The sequence below is a fragment of the Leucoraja erinacea genome, chromosome 1 (assembly GCF_028641065.1).
Source record: "Leucoraja erinacea ecotype New England chromosome 1, Leri_hhj_1, whole genome shotgun sequence".
NCBI lineage: Eukaryota > Metazoa > Chordata > Chondrichthyes > Rajiformes > Rajidae > Leucoraja > Leucoraja erinaceus.
Window position 1 is genome coordinate 162027596 of NC_073377.1, and position 24275 is coordinate 162051870.

General features: G+C 41.1%; 1 protein-coding gene across 4 annotated transcripts in view; it reads right to left on the reverse strand.

Moving 5' to 3' along the window:
- LOC129704200 (short transient receptor potential channel 3-like) overlaps positions 1 to 24275 on the reverse strand; it is a 103428-nt gene that overhangs the window by 17870 nt on the left and 61283 nt on the right. For all 4 annotated transcript variants that reach the window (XM_055647180.1, XM_055647162.1, XM_055647171.1 and 1 more), the window contains 3 exons: positions 9063 to 9327; positions 4539 to 4734; positions 2167 to 2388 (listed from right to left, as the gene is read on the reverse strand). In XM_055647180.1, the coding sequence (XP_055503155.1) occupies positions 2167 to 2388; positions 4539 to 4734; positions 9063 to 9327 (683 nt within the window). The remainder of the gene's footprint in view (positions 1 to 2166; positions 2389 to 4538; positions 4735 to 9062; positions 9328 to 24275) is intronic.

Below are 24275 nucleotides of genomic sequence, written 5' to 3' on the forward strand. Positions count from 1 at the left end.
TTTTAACAATTGACTCCAATAAGGCCAGGGGTCAGCAACCTTGTTCTGCATAGGGGCCAGGACACATGTCTGTGAGCAGATGGCGGACCACATCTATCACGTGTACACATGGATCCCGCCCACATCCCCGCCCCTGGATGGCAGGCATTAAATCACGTGTTCACATATATCACTCATGAACATGGCACACCTACGGACCATTGCCTTGGCTCTGTCCTGAAGGCGGTGGCTCAAATACTCACACTCACTCGTCCCCGGCCTATTAACAACCCCGATCCCGACAGTGAAACTCCACGGTGCTCGGCCCCAACGACAACGGAGACCCGACAGGGAAAAGGTCGGGCTCTCCGTGCAGGGGATAGATTTTTTAAAGTTTCCCCCACCCCCCCCGCCCCCCACACACATACCCACACAAAAAAAAAAATAAAAACTACATTCAAACGAGACAAAAAATAATAAAAATACAGACGGACTGCAGAGGCCGCTGCGACGTGAGTCGTGCCGCCCACCAGTAGATGATCAATGTATATTCCCACACCATAATTAAACTTGGCCTCTAAAATTATGTTTTGTTATGTGTTACTGTCAGACTTCTCTCTCATTCCTTTTTTTTCTTTGTCAGTACACAAGGTCAGAAGCTCAGGCAATTTGCTTCCAGGTGTACGTCATTGCAGAGGCAATGAAGTACATAGGAGCTCCTGCATGCCGCTTTCTCCCATCTCACTGCAGACAAGCAACTGACCATTTTTGGGGACGTTTTCCACGATAAAAAGGCAATTCAGTGAAGAGATCCTGGCGTTTAATGCCAAACACTAAATAATCTTCTTTTAATACAAAATATTCTGTAATTCCTTTGTCAAGAATATAGAAACATAGAAACATAGAAAATAGGTGCAGGAAGAGGCAATTCGGTCCTTCGAACCAGCACCGCCATTCATTGTGATCATGGCTGATCATCCCCAATCAATAACCCATGCCTGCCTTCTCCTCATATCCCTTGATTTCACTAGCCCCTAGAGCTCTATCTAACTCTCTCTTAAATCCAGTGATTTGGCCTCCACTGTCCTCTGTGGCAGGGAATTCCATAAATTCACAGCTCTCTGGGTAATAAAGTTTTTTCTCACCTCAGTCTTAAATGACTTCCCCTTTGTTCTAAGAGGGACATCCTATTCTCCCAGGGACAAAGGAACAAAGGCTTAAATGACCTCCCCTTTATTCTAAGACTGTGACCCCTGGTTCTGGACTCGCCCAACATTGGGAACATTTTTCCTGTATCTAGCTTGTCCAGTCCTTTTATAATTTTATATGTTTCCCATAAGATCCCCCTCTTCCTTGTAAACTCTAGTGAATACAAGCCTAGTCTTTTCAATCTGTCCTCATATGACAGTTCCGCCATCCCAGGGATCAATCTCGTGAACCTACGCTGCACTGCCTCAATCACTAGGATGTCCTTCCTCAAATTAGGAGACCAAAACTGTACGCAATACTCCAGATGTGGTCTTTCCAGAGCCCTCTACAACTGCAGAAGAACCTCTTTACTCCTATACTGAAATCCTCTTGTTATGAAGGCCAACATTGCATTAGCTTTCTTCACTGCCTGCTGTACCTGCACGCCAACTTTCAGTGACCGGTGTACAAGGACACCCAGATCTCGCTGCACCTGTGTCATTGTGTGATTGTGTGATTGTTTCTATTGGTAACTGCAAGTCTCCACTGTTTGAGGTCATTCCTGAATTACTTCTGTTTGTTAGTAGACCCTTCTGTCCTCTAACCACACTGTAATTGTCATCATGACACCGATTTGCAGTGGCACTCTCACCTCTGATTAAGACAATTGTGAGTTTGTCCAATTTTATCATTTAATGCATATTCACAGTGCAGCTGGCAGCACTGAGGCTGTGCTGACAGATAGGCCATGCATTACATGAAACATTAAACCATCACCCAAAATTCCATTCTTGGATTGATGTAAAAGATTGCTAGGAAAGGTTGTGGTATTCTCCCATTGCCTTGACTAGTATTTAAACCTCCAATTAATAACCAAAAATCAAAATGAAATGACCATTATCTCTTTACTGTTCATGAGTATATTTCATGAGCCGTAATCTCCTGAGATAGCAATAGGTGCTACATAAATAGAAGTCTTTGAAATTTTAAAGCACATACCCTGGACTTTGAATTCATCATTCCAATTTCTACATCTTTCTTCAGTCTTTTCCTTCTGCATTTGAACAGGCCAAGGAGACAGTTTTTGATTCTTACTATCAAACTGATACACGACTTTGGAGTAGGCATCAGACTGAATGGAGGGGGTAGCGTTTTCCCATGGTCAAAGTAGAACATCCACAGCTTTGAACGGGCAAATTTCCATTCCACATCTGCATCATCCTAAGGGAAGAGAGGAATAAAGAGCACCAACTGATTGACTAATAACAAGCATGTGAAGAACAGGCTCAGCTAAAATTCATTCCTCAGATTCTGTGGGACATTGGAAGTAAATAAATGTTCATTTATGATTTAAAATAAAACTGTTAGTGTTGTTTTGAATGTTGCCCCAATTACTAAAGATGACAGAATCTCCATCCCTATGTAATTAAAAGAGTCTACTGACCTCTGTTCCCCACACAAATGGCCTATCTGATCATCACTGCTTCCCAGATCATCACTGTTGCAGCTTCCCACTCAATCAGCACTATGCTGTTCAATCACCGCCTATGGCCTAATTGCCAGGACTGCTTCCCTGATAGCATTGCTCACCAGTCCAACACTACTCTTATTGGCGTTCCTTCCCCAATCCCTCCACTTGCACTGCAGTCTCAAACATCACTGGGCTACCCGCCAACGACAACTAGTTCCACCCAGTCATTACTTTTCATTTGGCATTTTTGCGCTCTGACCCTCAATTGCCTTCCCTACCCCGAAAACTAACATCTCACCTTCCCCTTGATCATCACCCTGCCCCACATTGCATTTGGTCCTGATGAATTCCCATCCTTCCTCCCCCAATGGTCACTTTTTCACCCTGCTTCCCTCTCTCCATTCATCATTCCCAACCTTTGCCCATCTTCCCTCCTTCCCTGCCAAGCTCCAGCCTGATCACCCCTCTCACTTCTTCAATGGTTATTATTGACCTGATCATTATCAGTCTGTGCCCACATTGCTTCCTCATTACTCTTCCCTATTGTAATTCTACCCCACTGATTGTCACCACTCAGCATTGCACAAAACCATAATTGTTCACACTACAATAACTCTAGTCCTCCAATTGGGCATACTGTACATACACCCCGACCCTGTGCCCACCTTTCCTCAATCATTATCACTTCCACTACCATGACCATTTGCTCCAATTTCCACCACTCAATGCTCTTGATCATTGGTATTCGAGTCTGGTGTTTGGCACCACACCGTTTTCTTATTGCTTCAACTCTTTCTAACTGCCATGGGGTTTACCACTACCATTCTCTCTGACCATCACACAATGTCTGCAGGAACAGTCAAATGTAAATACTAGAGACTGGAGATGCTGGAGTCTGGAACCAAGTTTCTACAAGGGTATGTTTTTGCTCATATGGCCACTCCTCGCTCTGATCCTCTTCCTCTCTAATCCCGTAGACATATTTCTGTCATTTCCATGTCATTTCTATGACAGTTCCCAATGATGTCAGACCAGGGAAAATGTGATGCCGACAGTGGAAAATGCAAGCAGTATCTGTCCACACTGTTTTGGATGTAGAATTGAAAATATTGGCTCCAAGAATAATATTCAGAATAATGCCGGTATTTACGGGGAAATGGAGAGGCTGCATTTTAAGCTCAAATTATTCCAAGATCGTTGCAAGATCAGAAACAAAAGGCCTTGGGATTTGAGATCAGAATTGGACTAAGGATGGAATTTGGGATAAGAATTGGACTGGAGTTCAGGAAGGATATGGAAATGTTGGGGGTAGCCAAACACATCACCAGAATGTATGCAAGATTGTTCTGGTTCAGTATTTATGCTGGTAGATCTATTTAATGAGGAGGAAGCCAACAGCTCCCCTCTCCTTTTCTCACCCTTGGCTTGGTCACAGGGTTACACATCACACTAGGGCCCCTCGCCAAGGTAAGGGATTGTAACAGATGAAACAAACAGCTGTAGATGCCGGACTTTCAAAACAAAAACAGTGAATGCTGGAAGTTCCCAATATGTAAAGCAGCATCAACGGGGATAGAAACATAATCATTTTTTTCAGGTCAGGGCCTGAAGAAGGAAGAGCTCGGCAACTTGAGGGGAAATCACAATAAAGGAAAAAATGAACATGTCTCAAGGGTATTGGTGTGAAAAGTCTTATCATCAGAGCTGTTGCAATATTGACCAAAAAACTGGAAGAAAAGTAGTGGTAAGGGTGTCAAGTGTTCTAAACCATCTTCCCATCAATCCTCTCCTTCACTCGCATCTACCTTTCTTCATGTTAGTGAATGTTTAAATCTACGACTAATGTTTTTTTATAATATCCAAGCATTTACAGGTAAATGAAGCACTCAGTAAATCATACCTCAATTTCCTGATATGAGCTATTGATCATGGCAATCAGCATGTTGAGCAAAACCACCACCATAGTGACATTGTATATTCCATATAAGACGTAGCCAATGTTCTCGATGAATTTATGGTCATATTTGAGGACAACAGAAGAAACTTCAGACAAACCAAATATTGACCAGAAAAGTGTCTTGAAACTTTCTTCAACTCTGAGGAAGACAGCAGATTTAAATTAATTGGTTCTATTGTGACATCATATTTTATAGATGATATATAAAAATATTTGAATGATAAGAACACATTATAAAACTACCTACTCAACACCAAATTTCCCTTTTTTTATAAAACAATGTGTTTAAAATGTATCCTTTTAACTAGCTTTCTTTATTTTCTATTTTCATGTTAACTCTGGATGTTAGAACATTATGGTGACTAACATTTAAATGTCCCCATGTTCCCTTAATTGTGGTTTGCTTATTGATCACTGCTTAGTGTTATAATTATATAAAGTATTGCATTACCCAATGTGATATTCTTTTAGAAATGAGTTATTCACAAGTTGAATAAATTCCAAGTGGACCAGTGTTATATGTGAACAACTCAGTCTGTGGAAGCCTGAAGTCCCCGAGGATTATTATCAAAGACTTGAATCTGACCTTTCCATCGCTCATAAAAATATCTCATTTACTTCTTTAACATTCATTTCCTTCCATTGCATCAATAGTCTACATCTCCCATTTTATTTCTAATGTTCTCATAATAATATAGCACAATTCTGGTCCACTTTAATATTCTCTCCTTACCAGTTAGTCTTCATCTATGAATCATTTTCTATGCATTTGAATCAAGCCAATTCTTATCTTTTCTCCAGATTCCCAAAGAATATTATCATCTTCACTGTGAGTACAGACTGAAGATTGGTTCTCAGTCCCCTATTAATGTCCTTATATAATCATTAAGTGAAAGGTGCACAAAAGTAGCCCAGGCCAACTTATTCATTATTTTTCTCCCTTGTGATTGCTATCCAAGTCTACCAATACACCATATTATTAAATAATTCAACAAGATAAAGCAAAGTAATAAAATACACGTATCATATTACATGATAGGTATCCAGTAGTTTCATTATAGATTTCCTGAATGAAAAGGTTTAATCTTCACAAATATATAAACACTATTATTAAATATTAATGGGAATTTGGCATTTGTTTGGGGAAGTTTGAACTGAAGGGAAGGATGATATTTATCACAGTCTTGATCAGATACTATATGTATTGCATTTGGTTTTGGCACCCAATGTCAGGATGGATAACCTGACCACAGAAGGAATACAAAGTAGAGTCACTATATTGACAACAGCGCGAAGAGTTAGATTATGAAAATCAATCACAACAAATTGAATAGTGTTCTCATGATATGGACACAGACAGTAAATGAAATTAAGAGGGAGATAAGGATTAAACCAATTGAACGATGGAACAGACTAGAGAAGCTGAATGTCCAATTTCTGATTGAATGTACATCTCAAACGGTGGCAAACCTTAATGTTCAAATTGTTAGCTTTTCTGAAATCAGAGGGTTTTCCAATTTGTGGATAGAGACTGAGGTATTTGATCATAAATTACAATGTACAGATGTCACAAAACAATAGTTTGAGTGGATGGGGGCGGGGGGGGGGGGGGGGGGGGGGGGGGGGCTGGGTCTGGGTCACGAGAACATCGGATCATGAGGTGAATGCTAATTGACTGCAAAGATTTAAAAAATATATATTTTTATTAGAAGTGATGTAGAATAATATACCACATGAATAACATCAAGATCAAGATCAAGATCCATTTAATTGTCACATGTGCCAGATGGCACAGTGAAATGAAATTCCCATACAGCCATACAATAAAAAAAATAAAGAACACAACACACTATAGAATTTGACATAAAACATCCCCACACAGCAGAATCAAAGTTCCCCAGTGTGTGGGAAGGCACCAAAGTTGCAGCTACGGGCGGCCCGATGTCCAGGACCGCTCGCCGGGGTGATACAAGTCCGACGTCGGGGCTGCTGGACGTCCTTCAGCGGCGTGGACACCAGAGTCGGCCCCCTCCTACCGGAGTCAGCGGCTTCCAAAGTCCGTAGGCCGCGCCGGGTGGAGACTGCTGCTGTAGACCCTCTGCAAGGCGCCCCAGGTCTCTGCGATGTTGTTCAGCGCCGCCCGCGTTGGAAGCTCTCCGCACCAGAGCTCCACGATGTTGGAGCAGCGGCTCAACGCTCCGGAGCTCCAAACGGCGACCCAGGTAGGCATCGCCCGCTCCGCAGTGAATCCAGCGCTGCGCCGCCGCTGTAGCAGCCCTGGTCCGGTACTCGGTCCCCGGCAGGAAAGGCCGCTCCGATCCAGCTGGTAGGCCGCGAGGTGGGGGGGGCGAGGACGTGACTCAGAGAAATAGTCGCGTCCCCGCCAGGAAGAGACTGCGAAATGGTTTCCCCCCTTACCCTGCCCCCCTCCCCACATAGAAAAATTAAAGTTTCCCCCTAAAACAGACTTTGGACTAACTGAAAATTTAAAAAAAAAAGATAGAAATGACAGACAGGCTGTAGGCAGAGGCTGCTGCCATTTCATGTACAACTTCTTATTTTAAATTTAATAGTAGAGAAAAAGAGATATGAAAAGCAAGAAATATAGAGAGAGAGAATATTATATAACTCGAAAAAGAAAAGAAGAAGGTGATGTGCACTAAGCAAAAATAAAAAGAATAGGAGAGAGAAAAGAAGAAAAGAAATAGAAAGAAATTAAAAGGGATATGCCTCCTTCATATCTTTATCCACCTCCCATCCGGTTCTGAAACACTTAATTTCTAAGGTTGTGTTGCACCACATGCTTGTAATAAGAATTCACTGCAAAGATTGAATGATACGTTGACAAGTTCTAAACAATGGCCAACATCAAAGGATTCAAAGATATGTCAAATTGGGAAGGTGGTCTTCCAGTCACCTCTGCATCCTCTTAAACAAACTAGCAATCAGAGAGAAACTATCTCGATTATTTTTCCTTCTGAGGATTTTGTTTTCACTGCTATTCACTGCAGGTGAATGGGATGAAAGGGGTAGTGGGGAGATGAGAGATAAAGGAAAGAGAATGGAGTCATCATATTAAATTGTAAAAGGCCAGCGTGTGGCTGCCTTGATGCATGAAGTTGCCTTCAATTGTAATTGTTGGGGAAGTCCAGGACAAGGGGGTCACGGCTTAAGGATAAGGGGGAAATCCTTTAAAACAGAGATGAGAAGAACTTTTTTCACACAGAGAGTGGTGAATCTCTGGAACTCTCTGCCACAGAGGGTAGTCGAGGCCAGTTCATTGGCTATATTTAAGAGGGAGTTAGATGTGGCCCTTGTGGCTAAGGGGATCAGAGGGTATGGAGAGAAGGCAGGTACGGGATACTGAGTTGGATGATCAGCCATGATCATATTGAATGGCGGTGCAGGCTCGAAGGGCCGAATGGCCTACTCCTGCACCTAATTTCTATGTTTCTATGTTTCTATGTAATGTCAAGTTGAGTTTATTGCCGTATGCTCAATTACAGCGAGGTTTATGGTTCAATGGAAATCATAGGCACATGGACTCAGCCAACATACAAATTATACAAGTTAGTGAAAAGAAAAAGACTATGTAAAAACAAGTTTTTTTTCTCTCTCATGTTTGTATGAAACGTGCTTTTCTAGAGAGCACAAGTTAAACTCAACACCCATCTTATTCAACATGCATCCTTCAAATGCATTTAAAGTTCAAATTCACACTCATTACATCTTTTTGCTGAGTCGTGGAAATTACATTATTAAAAGGGTCCTGTTGCTAAAACCTTCCATGAAAGTAATCAAAAGAATGTCAATGATTTGGCAGTGCTGACATGTCAATCAGAATGTCTAAAATTTGCAGCAGTAAACAATGAGAAGTGTTCTCAACTTCCCACGAGGATAACTTTCCCTTTTTTTAAATTTTATTTTTATCAGTAGCAATTGCACAAGGATAAAACGCTCGGCATCTACAATTATTGTACAGCTTCATTTTTAACCTTATAACCTAAATTTAAAAAAGAAAAGAAAAAAGAAAAAAAAAGGGAAAGCAAGAAAAGGAGAAAATAAAAAATTGAAGAGATGAAATAGAAAAGAACATGAAAAAGACCCATAAACTACCAAAGCAGTGCAGCAGAAATAAGAAAAGAAAAAATGGAGATATACCCCCACTTCCCCCCCACCCATCGTAGCATCGGATTTAAATTTAAATTTGTGTTTCACCATACTATTGTTGTAAAACTTTTCCTTTTTGTCCACAATCCTATTGGTATGTGGCAAACAGATGATTGGTGCAATGTTAAGCAGTGTGGAGCAATTGATTTAAAGTGGCATTAGTGAAGGGCAGAAAGCATGTCCTGAGTCTACTTTTTCCAGACAGAGCTACCTGGGAAAACCAGGCAAAAGAAGATATCCAGACAGTGCCATTATCTTATAATGATAAAATAAATTGAAAAGAAAACTTGTACTCACGTTGTGAAGGCTGGATTCACTTTTGCACCAAGATAGTAGGAATACAGGATAAACATCCCAATCATAAACGCAAGAAATACCATTATAAAAATGACCATAAACTTGAATATATCTTTCACAGTCCTTCCAAGGGAAATTTGTAATGGGCCAAAGCTTTCATTTGCAGGCAGGATATAAGCAATCCGTGAAAAACTAAGGACAACAGCTATTGCATAGAGGCCTTCAGAAATGATCTGAGGATCGGAGGGAACCCATCTATCTCTGGCTAAAAAGACAAGAAAAAATATTATCAGAAGCATTATTAATTGTTATGTGTAGGAAAGAACTGCAGATGCTGGTTTAAATCGAAGGTAGACACAAAATTATTAATTGTTATGGTCCACTTTGAAATCACAGCACAGTCCATACCATTTGTGAAATCAAAAGCACTTCTGAATTATATCCTAAAATAATTTTTCAGATTTTTCAACAATCTTTCAGTAGTTTCATGGAGAAAAAAAAAACCAGAAAGGATTTAAAGTAATCAACAAGTCAAATAGCAATTGAGATAAATGCAAAATTGCAGTTTTTATCATCTTTATTCAGAACTGTCAAATTTTTAATGTGAAATATTAGCCAAGTGTTTCACTATCCAAAGATCTCTTGTTCCCTGTGAACTCAAATACCTTAATTCACTCAATATCTGGGTGAATCTAAAAAAAATCTAGGATTGAATTAATAATCCAGATCCAATACACTTCCGTTGACTGGAATATATCATGTGCTTTCCTGCTCTCTTCAAGTTTGGGGGTCTGTTTATTTAATTAACATTCAGCAAATAAATGAATATGCACAGTGCATTAAACGTACACTTGCTTCTAGTAATTATAAAGATTAATATGATTCTTGAAACGTTCAGATAGGAAAGGTGCTTCTCGTGCAACCTTACCATAAAGTTGCTTTGAAATATGGCAAGTCACTTCCTAAATCTCAGCCTGTTCCATCGAGCCCCTGCTGTAACTCTGCCGTAGTCAGATTGACTGCTGATTAGGAAAAATCAAGCCGCACATACACTATTCATAACCCTTAGTGATAAATTGGAATAAAATATATTAAAAGCTGTATCTTTCATAAGTAGCTATCAGCGATTGAAGTCACCTATTGATTATTATGAACATGACTTGTAAAACTTCAAAGTATGACTAACTTACACACTGATGAATACAATGAGATCAATAACTGCATCCAACAGATATTTTATATTAAACTGAAATATATGGCTGAAAGTTCGGGCTGCATTGGTCTGAATGAATCCCTTTATGATCTGCCACAATGACAGGTCGTTAACTTTCGAAAGCAAGCTTGCAATAAGATTCCTGCAAACATGCTGGACGATCTTAGTGGCATGTCTACTAAAGGGAGAAGCAGAGATGACCAAATGATCTTGAAGACTGGAATATGTACCTGTGACTTTTACTAAGTTCAAGGACTTCAAGATAAACTAAAGGATACTGTAAGAGGCCACTATAATGACCAATATTTCTAACAACAGAAAAATATCTCTACTATCTTTGGGGAGGGTGAAGGAGGGAGGCCAGAATAGCTTAATGTTTACATTATATCTTCCTGACTCCAAATGTTGAGGGTTCAGGTTGCACTGCAGAAGCTTGAGTCCCAAGTCAAGGCTAACGGTTTGGAGTTCAGTTCTTAGATACTAGTTTGAGAGTGCCTCTGTCACATCAAGTTGATGTAAATAGTTTCCTGAAACCATTTCAAAGATTAGGGGAGTTCACAAAATAAACGTTTTCCTTGTATCTCAGCATACTTGTCAGTAATAAACCATTATGGATCCCAATATTCTTCTGAGCTCCCGATAACAGTTTTTTTATCCCCCAACTAACAACACTTAATCGATCTAGTTATTTTCTCTTGTTTCTCCACACACACCAAGACTGGTGTAATTCCTCCCTCATTCAGCGATGATTTCACTACAAAGTACTTTGTTGACTAAAAAGTCTTTGGGAAATCCTGAGCTGGCTAAAGATACTGGGTGAGAAATTAGTTCATGCAAATCTACGAATACAAATATTCCTTTGTTGAAAATCAGTTCAAATGCAGTAATTTTATGCAAATTTCTAAGTGTCCACTCGCCAGTCAGGAAATGCATCCCCGTATATTTTCACGGAAAATTAAAATCCTACCAAATATCTTTTATTCTAACATAATTGCACAGTGATGTTTTGCAGGTCAACTGTAGGTGGTATTCTGCAGATGGCAACGGGTGCCCAAAGTTTCTGAATTTGAGGTTGTCGAATTCTCAGAGCAGAAATTGTTGCTTTCAGTCTCACTGGCCTGAAAACAACTGCTCTTTTTTCACTCACCAAATTACTAAAACTATGCGTGTTAAAGGGCTAATATGCTGACTGCGTCCTTTTCCCTTACTGAGATTCCTAACCTGTGCTAACCTTCAAGATAAGGTCTCAAGTCTCCCTGAATATTTTGGTTGTGGGATTCAAGGTGATAATTACTCTTGGCTCCCCAGCCTGGGGATCATGTCAGACTGCAGTTACTACATTATAGAGGTCACTCAACTGAAGAAGCGAAGACTTCATCTGCTCTTGTTCAGGAGCAGGCAAGAGGATTTGCCCTGCTTGAAGCTACTTGAAGTGCAAGTATTCTAAGGCAGCAGGCATGTTCCTGGGGAGACGTCATGAGTAACCCTCTTCTGGAAGTGTTTTTTGTGCCCCTCTGTACAAATAATGTGTCTCCTGCATGCAATGTTTGTCACTAACTCTGAGGATATGATATTGACATCACACGCTGCAGCACTCGTGAGTAAGGCAAGGCAGCACCTTTACCACCTCAGGCAATTGAGGAAATTCAGAGTGTCTCTGAGGATCCTCCAGTGCTTCTACTCAGCGGCTGTGGAAAACATCTTGTCTGGAAATATCACGATTTGGTTTGGGAACTGCTCTGCCCAGGACAAGAAGGCTCTGCAGAGAGTAGTGCATTCGGCCGAACGCACTATGGGAACTTCATTCGCCCCCCTGCAGGAACTATACATCAGAAGGTGCAACTCCAGAGCCAACAAGATCATGGGAGACCCCTTCCACCCCAGCAACGGACTGTTCCAGCTGCTACGGTCAGGCAAACGCCTCCGTTGCCATGCTGTGAGAACGGAGAGGATGAGAAGGAGTTTCTTCCCAGAGGCCATTAGGTCTGTAAACTCCTATCTCTCCAGGGACTAACTTTACTGAACCATTCTACTGTTGTGTGGTGTCTTTTTAAAATTGCTGTATTTTTCCTTTTTCTTCCTCCCTCCCACAAGTATGTAATATGTGAATATGTGATTCTGTTCCATTCTGTTTGTAGTTTGTTATTTTGCACAATTCGCGAGCATTGCCACTTTTCATTTCACTGCACATCTCGTATGTGTATGTGGCGAATAAACTTGACTTGACTTGACTTAACTTCTTCAGGCTACTCTGACTATTTGAGAACATCCATTCATTGAGACGCCCTAGTCCCCACAGCTGGTAGAGTGTTGCAAGTGTTATATTATGTTTTTTAAGAATTGTCTGCAAAGATCTCACCCTGTTGGGCTAAATGGAGACAACTGTGGGAACTTGCAACTCATCAACAGGGAACGCCACACTGAAACTAACAGCGTCAGAGTAGGATTAGACATGAGTTTTCTATGTAGCTATTTTAAACTTTATGACAACATGGTTGCTGTTTCTTAGACATTCCACCACTGCCACTTGCTCCACATGGCCTGTTTATTTCTCAGAACAAATCCAGCAACTGTGTCCACCAATCCAGAAAATGTTCCATGGTATTGAAGCTTTGTCCCTAATGTTATTGATCTTCTCATCAATAGATAAATGGGTGATTTCCTCTATATTGCTATTCTATGGTTTTTAAACATCACTGTAATTTTAACATCACAGGAAAAGATTCAACAATAAGAATATAACGAGACAAGGGCGACGATGAAAAGGGCTTGTTTACAAAGTGAACAATTTATAATCAAAGGAGATAGTAGGATAGGAAACATAGAAAATAGGTGCAGGTGTAGGCCATTCGGCCCTTCGAGCCAGCAATGCCATTCAATATGATAATGGCTGATCATCCAAAATCAGTACCCCGTTCCTGCTTTCTCCCCATATCCCTTGATTCCGTCCTAAAAGGTATATCAAACTCTCTTTTGAATACATCTCTCAAGAAGGATGAGAACATGACAAAATAATGCGAATTCTGCCATTTTCAATGATCTCGTGCACTATGTCACCTTGGGAGGCAAAGTCCAGGCAGGTGAGATATTACAGCAACATGTTTCAGATGGCCATGCTCTAGTTTTACATTGGAAATGTGAACATGCAGGGAATAGAGGGATGTAGACCCCATGCATGCGGATGGGAGTAGTTTAATTTGGTATCAACGTAAATGCAGACATGGTTGGCCGAAGTGCCTGGTCCTGCTGTGGTTTTCCATGCTTCCAATATACAACACTCACTAATACATAGATGTTCTATACACTAGTGAGTGTTGTATATTATGTTTGGCTGAACTGTCTGCGATGCTTAAGCAGCTGGCATTGTGTATACACTGTAATGCCTGTGTATGAGGATTGAGGTAGTGGTAGATGTAAAGCTGTGGTGAGACACTTAGAGCAAAGTGTGAGTCCTTTAGGCACAGCAATAATGTGGTTGTACTGCATTGACCAGTGTGTGATGTTAGCAGAGGAGTTAACGGGTGCTGGGATTTGAAGACATATTTACGGACCTGACCATGTGACCATATGCGTGTGGACTTTGGACACATCTCTATACTTCATCCAGATCCTCTGTCCTAGTTGCTTGCATTGACTTGTTTTCTGTTGCTTCCCCAGCATTTGCTTTATAACCACCTAGTCAATTGTGGGTTGAGGGGACTTCTGCTCTACTCCACTCGGTCCATCAGGACCTCCAGTGTTGCAGAGACATATTCAACAGACTGTCCTGTCTTGGGCCATGTCTTCCAGCTACATTTTAAATCTGAAGAATGAATTCCACCATTTGTTCCAGGCAGAGCTTTGAGAGATGTCGACTGTCTTTAATCTGTGACAGCTGGGTTGAAATGATGCTATCCAACCACTGTGATGAAGTGCTAAGGCAAAACATAGTGTGGTTAGCACTAACTTGTCAGCGTTATTAGTGCCACAGCATGAATTATCTGTGCATCTTAAACTGTATCAAATGAGTGTGGGCTAATCATTCATTGTGTTCCCTACACTCATTTTCCAATGCTATCACGTTTGGCCCTCTGCAATTCTCGGTGAGGATTCAGGAAAGATGAGCCTGAACATGTTGATCATATCTCTGCTGTGCTGCCAGACCATCAGTTAAACTGGCAAGATAGGGCATGGGAAATGCAAAAGCAGGTAAAAGTGACAGATTGCATTAATCAGAATAAAATACTACAGTCATGTTTAAAAATGCTCTAGTCTATGATATACATTAGGTTTGGTCTCCCTGATGTCATTTTCTAACCCGGTATTTAAAGTATATTTTACCTTTAAGTCTATTATACATTGAATAGTTCACCAGGATATTATGCAAAGTCCTTTCCTCATCATCAAACTTCATTAATAAAACCCTGACATACAGCTTTAAATGAACCCCATGTCTTGTCCCTGTCTCAGTGCATTGAAAAGTAAAATCTGTTATCTAAAGTAGCGTCATAGAGTCATACAGCATGGAAATAGACCTTCGGCCCAACTTGCCCATGCCAACCAACATGCCCCATCTACACTAGTCCCACCTGCCTGAGATTGGCCCATATCCCTCCAAACCAGGGGTTGGCAAAGGGGTGGGAGATTGCAACCTTCACGTGGTCCGCCCTGTTTCGACGAATGCAATCAACCCGATGTGCACAATCAAATAAGATCAAATAGAACAAGTTGTCGTACAACTTTAGGCTGTGCACGCCATACGCAAGAAGAAGAAGAAGAAGAAGGGGCTGGCAACGTACGGTCCCCTGGACCGAAAGCAGCCCGTAATCCAAAATCATCCGGCCCGCAGGCGGATTTTTTTCCCCGTAATCATCTGGCCCGCTGGGTGTCCCGAGCGGCGGCTGGGCGCCCTGAGCTCTGGCTGTACCGCATCCTGCGCTAAGCCGCCGGCAGTGTCGCGCACCTTCTGTGAACACGTTTAAGAAAGAACCGCAGATGCTGGAAAAATCGAAGGTAGACAAAAATGCTGGGGAAACTCAGCGGGTGAGACATGCAAGGATTGCATGAGGCTGCCTCACCCACTGTGATTCTCCAGCATTTTTGCCTACCTTCTGTGAACACGTGATTTGATGCCTGCCATCCGGGGCGGGATCCATGTGTACACGTGATAGACATGGCCCGCCATCCGCACACGACATGTGTCCCGGCCCCTATGCAGAACAAGGTTGCCGACCCCTGCTATCCATGTACCTGCCTAAATGTTTCTTAAATGCTGTGATAGTACGTGCCTCAACTATCTCTTTCGGCAACACGTTCCATACACGCACCACCATTTATGTAAAAAAGTTCCCCCTCAGGTGCCTATTAAATCTTTCCCCCCCCCTCACCTTTAATCTATTTCCTCTTGTTCTCACTTTCCCCACTCTGGGCAAAAGTTTATTCCTCCATTGATTTTGTACACCTCCATAAGATCACCCTCATGCTCCTGCGCTCCAAGGAATAAAGCCCTCGCCTACTCAACCTCTCCCCACAGCTCAGGCCCTGGGTCCTGTCAACACCTCGCAAATCTTCTCTGCACCCTTTCCAGCTTGACAACCTCTACATGGTGAGCACAACTGATCATGCTCCTTGATTATGTTCTTTCCAAGGTTAATTCCCGGGATGGCGAGACTGTCATTTGCTGAGAGAATGGAGCAGCTGGGCTTGTACACTGCTGGAGTTTAGAAGGATGAGAGGGAAACTCATTGAAACATATAAGATTGTTAAGGGCTTAGACACGCTAGAGGCAGGAAACATGTTCCCGATGTTGGGGGAAGTCCAGAACCAGGGGCCACAGTTTAAGAATAAGGAGTAAGCCATTTAGAACGGAGACGAGGAAACACTTTTTCTCACAGAGAGTGGTGAGTGTGGAATTCTCTGCCTCAGAGGGCGGTGGAGGCAGGTTCTCTGGATGCTTTCAAGAGAGAGCTAGATAGTGCTCTTAAAAATAGCGGAGTCAGGGGATATGGGGAGAAGGCAAGAACGGGGTACTGATTGGGGATGATCAGCCATGATCACATTAAATGGCAGTGCTAGCTCGAAGGGCCAAATGGCCTACTCCTGCATCTGTTGTCTATTGTCTATTATGCTGGTGGCTTTGGCGGGGCAGTATATAGATGGAGATAGTTTTAAAGCAACACATCGATTGATTTATATTGAATCATCCCAGAATCCGGATGTTGTAACTTGCAACTCTTCCATCCCCCATACCCCACAAAGTACGGCCTCACCCACAATACTGCACCTTTTTTGCCATTAAGCCAGATCCTGATTCGAATCCAAACAACTATGTAACAAACCTCCACAAGTTACCCTCACCATGAGAGTTATGGGACAAAACAGCTCGTATTTATAACATAAATTAAACAGTAAAGCATACTTCGCTGCAATATTACCCGATGGAATTTGGTTTTTGAGTCACATAAACATTAGGACAGATGACCAAATGCTTGGTCAATAGGGGTAGTTTGCGGAGTGCTTCAAAGGAGAAAGCTGTAGGTTCAGGTACAAATTTCAGGGCAAATGGAAATTTAAAAAAAATCAGGAGATGGTGGAAATCCGAAATAAAAACAGAAAATGCTGGAAACACTCAGCATCTGTGGAAAAGGAAATACTCTGATGAAGGGTCTTTGGTCTGAAACATTAGCTCAATTTCTCTTTTCACACAAGCTGCCTGATTTTGTGTAAGTTTCCAGTGTTTCCTGGTTTTATTTCTGAGACAGGGCCTTGGCCATTGAAAGCATCTCCTCCACTGGTAGAAGAAAGTGTAAAATATACTGTACAAGCTCAAAACTGAGAGGAATGGAATGGAACTTGAACAATTAGAGGGATAGGTCATCCAAGATTGTATGGTGAAGTAGACCCGATGGGCCGAATGGCCTACTTCTGCTCCTATGACATGAATTTATGAAGGTCTGAATAAGGCTACATGGGATATGAAAGGGAAATTAAGAGGTTTGGAAATTGGATTTTAAAATCCATATTTCTGTGTTGCATATACACTGGCACAAGGGTGTGGGGTGAAGTGAACCAGGTCTGTATTAATGCACAGCTAGAAGAATTTTCAAGTTTATAGCGGGTATAAGATGGGAGGCAACGCTGGAGAGCTTTGTAATAGCTTGACATCTTCCAGAAATCACCAGGGAGTTCAGGCCCTAACTCTTCCTACTTTTCCCATTGTACTTTACACCAGTCCTCAATTTTGAAATTTCCATTAGTATTAGGAGGCTTGTTGCAATTACAATCCTATATACCCTCTTCACTCTTAATATCAATCTCATTAAAATCTGCTTCTCTCATAAACCTCATTCCCAATCTGAACATAGACATAGACATAGAAATTAGGTGCAGGAGTAGGCCATTCGGCCCTTCGAGCCTGCACCGCCATTCAATATGATCATGGCTGATCACCCAACTCAGTATCCCGTACCTGCCTTCTCTCCATACCCTCTGATCCCCTTAGCCACAAGGGCCACATCTAACTCCCTCTTAAATATAGCCAATGAACTGGCCTCGACTACCCTCTGTGGCAGAGAGTTCCAGAGATTCCAGAGATTCACCACTCTCTGTGTGAAAAAAGTTCTTCTCATCTCAGTTTTAAAGGATTTCCCCCTTATCCTTAAGCTGTGACCCCTTGTCCTGGACTTCCCCAACATCGGGAGCAATCTTCCTGCATCTAGCCTGTCCAACCCCTTAAGAACGCTTTGGATTCATTCCAGTGTTCATTACTAGTTTATATTACATAGGAATTGGATTGCTTAGCATATAAAAATGAGATCTAATTTCTCTACCCTCTTTTTCTAGATCTTGATCACATGCCCTCTTCATTATGGTGGATGCTGGAAATGTTAAAATGACATCAATCTAAAGAAACATCCTGCAGCTATTTAGCCTCCTGTTGAACTAATGACTTGCCTATTAAGAGCTCTATGCACACCCAGTACCTCAGGGCAGGCCTTATTTTACGCACAGCCCATTAAACCCAATTGAATACAGTAGCAACCATCATAGGGAAGAAAAATCACAGTTACTAATCCTGTTGATAAATGTTCATTGCAATACAACATACAATTGTGGACATATTTCTTGATAACAACCTTGTGGATATATTTGTTATTACTATAAATTGAAATATATTGATTGATATTGTAAAATCAAAGAATGGAAGTTTGGGGCGGAATAAATCTCACATCCTTAATCTGTCCAGACTATATGTGACTGTAAATCTGTCAATATGGCTAGTTCTTAATTGCCTTGGAAAGCCATTCAATTCAGTGGATAATTAGGGTTGGACAATAAATTAAAATGTTCCATTAAAGGAATTAGTAAAGAAAATGCCGTGAGGTAGAGGAACAGATTGGGAGGAGAGGATTATTAACTGGTACTGATTCATATCAAAACTAGACCAGAAAGTCAGTCAGACTGTAATGTGACCAACAATTTGTTATTTTATTGCCCGTTTTGCACTATTTCCAGAACCCATTATATTTATAAATGAAGTGACATAAAGATTTTAATCTAGATATGAGAGAACAAATTTAGAACAAACAAATTAATAAACAGAGTAAATGACTGGAACTAATTGCAGAAGAAAATATTAAATTATTTTTAGTGTCCTAAGATAATGTTTGATGGTCATTTCTTTAAACCTGTGCAGAAGAACTGCCGCACAATGTCTCAGGGAAAGAAAGTAGAAGCAATGTGCTTGGGTATAGAAATAAACTCTTAACATTATTTCTGACATTAGAAACAATGTTAGAATTTACTAACATCAATTAGAAATAAATCATTGATAAGTAGACACACATAAAGAGGTATAGTGGGGAGCAGAGTTCAATTGGATACAGTCTGTGTGAAGTTTGTACTATTTTTTTTCAGGTCTATGTGAGTTCCTATGCGTGTGTGCTGTGTGCTGTTACCATTTTCTCCCGCACCCCAAATAGGTTAAATAGGTGTTGTAAATTGGCCAGTGTTGTATTGATGGGCATGTGAGAGATTACTGGGATAAATATGGGGGTGTGGGACTAATGGGATCACTCTGAAATCTAGCATAGACACATTAGGCCAAATGGCTTCCTTCTATGTCATGAGAAATATGAGAATATAGAGCAAAAATTGGTGACATGCAATAAGAATATTTTTAATATTTGCGTCACTTAATGACTGTTTATATGTTAATAATTAAATATTCTGCTGTACAGCAAAGGGAATAGATTACAAAATTGAGTGTTGACAATATATCTGATTTATTCTAAACTCTCGATTGAGGATTCTTACGTTTGGCTTAGGTTATCTGGACAAAATCAAGGATACAGAATCTATCATGGATGTAATCATATGCACGAGAGATCCTATGGAGTTAAATGTTAAGTTATCTCTCTTGGGTGCTGACCATTTCATATTCTGAAACCTGGTGTCCAACTCATGGTTGTTAATTTTCCTGATCATTAATTTTAATGAATGATAAATCAGATGGATCATGAATTGGACTGCTAACCTTCGAGGTCAATTATCCAATTTACAATCCTCTCAAGCAAATGTGTCTGTTGGGAGCAGTGACCTTTTCATGAAGTGATTATCGTGGAAGACAGCTTTTGCAGTAGAATACCTTTAATCTGATTCTTACTGCTTGTAATTGCAACAATTATTTTCATTAGCCTTGTGGGTTTATAAACATGTTGGCACTCTACTTTTCTCCAAAGCCAGAAGGGACTTCCTGAAATCATTAAACGATAAGTAGATCATTCCTTTTTGCATTACAAGGACTGAGAACAATTTTACTGAGGTTGAAAATTATAATTTTATCACAAATGGCAGGATCAATTACAGAGTGTTATTTTATATGTTGAGTGATGCTGATAATGCATCTTTTAGAAATAACTTCTAAAATCTGTTTAGAGCATGAAGTGAATCGTAAGGAGAATACAATCATTAATTTTTTTACTTGCAAGAGACTACCAGTATTCAATATAATATTTATTTTTACATTGTTAAAATAAGTGTGAGAATATTGATCAGACACATCGAGTACATTTATTTTATCAAAGAGTTACACTTTTTCAAAAGGTGTATGAAATTTATTTTTGAAATTTGCTGTTCTAAAAAAATCTGTAATCAGATGGAAAAGATGCGGACTAATTTCTGGATTGGTTAGTCTAAAGCTGTAATTGGAAATTGAATGCAGGAGATTTGAAGAGCCCAGTGTGGATTGGTAAATGTCCTGAATTAACAAAGGTAGTTTTAGTCATTGATAAGGAAAACAGAGTTAAGCCCCTGTCCCACGTAGGCGATTTTTTTGGAGACTAAGCTTTGTCGCCACATGGTCGTGGAGTGATGCCTGCATGAGTAGTCTCCTCAAGTCGCCTAAAGAGTCATAACGTTTTTATGGTCTCCGTTGGATTTTGAAATGTTCAAAACTTGACGTAGCTTGTCTTTTCCTGTCGTAGGTGTTGTCGTAGGTTGTCGCCAATATGATGCAGGTTGTCGCCAGGTGACGTTGGTTGTCGCCGGGTGCTAACTTTGGTGAATTCCATTGGCAACTATCTACGTCAACCTATGTCAACCAGCGACAGGTACCAGCAACTGAGTCGTCTTCAGTTGTCGCCGACAGGGTCGTAGCATGTGGGCGTAGATTGACTTTGGTTGTTGTAGGTTGTCGCCTGTGTAGTCGTAGGTGGACGTCCTAATGGGTCGCCGGTTGTCGGTAGCTTGCCGTAGCTTGACGTCGACTGGGTGGTAGGTTGGTAGATATTGTTGTAGGGGGGTCCAGTCTCCGCTTTTTCAGTGACCTGCTACGACTGTGACAGTCGCCGAAAAAATCGCCTAAGTGGGACAGGCCCTTTAATTTCATTGCCGTCCCCCTGGATGAAATCAATTACAAATGCGCATTTAGAAAAGGACTTGCCAACTGATTTAACCTAAATACGCAGGAACTTTCAACAATTAGGAATATTAGCATTGTAGTAATGGAACTCCTAGTGCATGTTGACTACTCCCTGAGAAGGATAGCTGCCTCAGCATCCCATTAGTTTGAAGCAGGTTGATTGTTGGTAACGTAGATATAAAGGCTATTGTAGAAAAGTATATTCATGAAGCTGGAAGTTTCCAATTATTATCCTCTGTGATCCGCAGAGTATTTACCTTCACTTATCTGTGTTAAATAGTGGCTCCCCCTTCCCATTTTTGAATGTGAATTAGCCATGGAGATTTTCAGCACCCATGGTGGTGGCCCGTCGGTAACGATGATGGCGGGTTGCGCAGTCTCAATTCTGGTGAGTTCTGACGTGGCTCACGAGTCCAATTCGGGAACTGCACCCTCGTGGACAGTGGGGGTAGATGAATGTCATCGTTGGCGTGTTCTGGGCAGCCTTTCTCCTCTCACTGGCTTTGGTAAGTCCTCTATGCGGCGCTCCTCGAAGCTGCTGGCCGCTGTTCGCACTGCTGCGTGCCAGCGTATTCTGTCACTGGCGCAGGCTTCCAGTTGCTTGGGTGCAAGACCACAACAGTGGAGATGGTCCTTGACGCAAACTTTGTACCGCCTGGGACGCCCACAGTTCCTTTGTCCCTGGGAGAATAGGATGTCCCTCTTAGAACAAAGGGGAAGTCATTTAAGACTGAGGAGAGAAAAAACGTTTTCACCCAGAGAGTTGTGAATGTATGGAATTCCCTGCCACAGGGGGCAGTGGAGGCCAAATCACTGGATGGATTTAAGAGAGAGTTAGATAGAGCTCTAGGGGCTAGTGGAGTCAAGGGATATGGGGAGAAGGCAGGCACGGGTTATTGATAGGGGACGATCAGCCATGATCACAATGAATGGTGGTGCTGGCTCGAAGGGCCGAATGGCCTCCTCCTGCACCTATTTTCTATGTTTCTATGTTTCTATGAGAGCCGCCATAGAAGACCTGTCGAGGCATGGGGGTTTCATCAATCCTGATGACGTGCCCAGTCCATCGGAGCTGTGCTTTGATGATCACCAAAACAACCTAATTTGTCCATGCCAATCTAAGCCAATCCCATTTCCCATTGTTAGGCCAATATCCTTCTATCCTACCCATGTACCTCTCCAAACAACTTACAACTTCCCTTCTTATCTTCTCCTCTCAAGTCAACCTATGCTCTCTAGTTTTTGATTCCATTTCCCTGGAAACAAAGACTATGTTCCCAGTCTTACCTGTGCTCCACGAGATTATATAACCTTCTTTAAGGTCAGTCGAAGTCTCAAATGCTCCAATTAAGTCTTCTCCTGTCCTTAAATATGTGGATTTCAAATATGTTTGAAATATTACACCTGGAAGATATGAGACTCCTTCTTGCAAGCAAATCAGACCACTTCCAAAAGACGTGGTCTGCATTTATCGACTTACTACAAGTATAAGGTGCAACAGTACTTTAAAAATAAATGGTTTCAGGATCTGTGAAGGGGGGATGAAAAATACGAACTTGGTATATCCCTTTCTGCTCGGTCTTCATAAGAGAGCTTTTGTTTCTTTTTCTCTCTTTTCTTTTTTACGGCCTATTTCTTAACCTTTTCCCCTAACTCTTAATAGGTCTCTCTTTTTGATCACTTTTCACATTATCACAATTTTTTCTCACTTTCTTTACTTTCTTTACTTTTCTCTCTTTTTAAAGCTTAAAAAATGAAGTGGTACAATAAATGTAATCTTATACTTGGCTTGTATTCATGTAATGTACTGTACTTCTAATAAATAAAATTATTTAAAAAAAAAAGTATTCTCCTGTCCAGCCTCCCCCACTAACTCTGGCCTTCAAGTTCCGACTACAAATTGTGAATCTTTTCTGCACTCTTTCCAGCTTAATGACATCATTTCTATGGTTGGAAAACCAAAACTGTACATAGTACTCCAACTGCAGCTTCATCAATGTCTTGTACAGCTGCAACATAACATCTATAAATATAACAACTATATTTAATGCCTTGACTCGTGAAGGCTAGCATGCCATACACCTTCTTCACCACTCTGACCATCTGTGAAACAACTTTCATTCAGGGGGCCATGTACTTATACTTGTTGATGCTCTCTACACCATTCCCCAGGGCTCTATTGTTCACTGTGAAAGTCCCACCAGGGCTCTCACTTAGCTTTGTTTCCCTGTTGCCAGCCGGGCAACCTTGGCAGCTTTTTAGGTTGCCAAATGACATTTTAGGTGGTCATTTAAGATGGCTTGCATGACGCGTGCTCGGACGAAGTGCGCAGTTACCAGTTGGAATTATGCATTCACATATTATTTCTGCTTCAAATAAAGTCATAAACTAACATATTCATCAATCAAGACATGATATATACTACAATGACATGCAGCAAAATTATAATACGGTATCTCAACTCTTTTTACACATTGCAATTAATGCAATTTTTATTATTTCTTTCCACTTCCAACAAAAAAATGTGGTTGCCGATTATTCAGCGTATGATCACACCTGTGTCAAGGCTTCGGAGGACCTTGATAACATATTTCAGCTCAACCAGCGCTAAATGCACTACAAGCCTGTTTCGCCTACAGGCCCCGAACATTATCCAGACATGGCCATAGCATGGGTTGTTATTGCTATTGCTACAGAAACACACTCGCTTCCCACATAATTTATCCACAACAAAATATACAGGTTGCAAGGAATTTTCTAAAGGCATTCCCGATGATAATAGCTGACAAAACTGACCATACCCATCTGACATTATACTAACTAACAAGAGATGGGGAAGGTCCATAATTGCAGCGCGGAGAATCGGTCCTGTTGGTGCAGGTATTTAAAGAGTGTTTGGTTCGTCCACTCCTACAAGACATTCAGATTAGATGTATGTGGCAATGAAGATACCCAGTTTGTAAGCACCATTTAAAAAAAAATTGTTGATAAACGCTTTTTCCATCAGTCCCACTTCAGAATTAACGTTAAATTTTCAACTGAAATATCCCGACCAAATTTGTGATGTATATGATTGACTGTAGAAGTAAAACCTGGATAA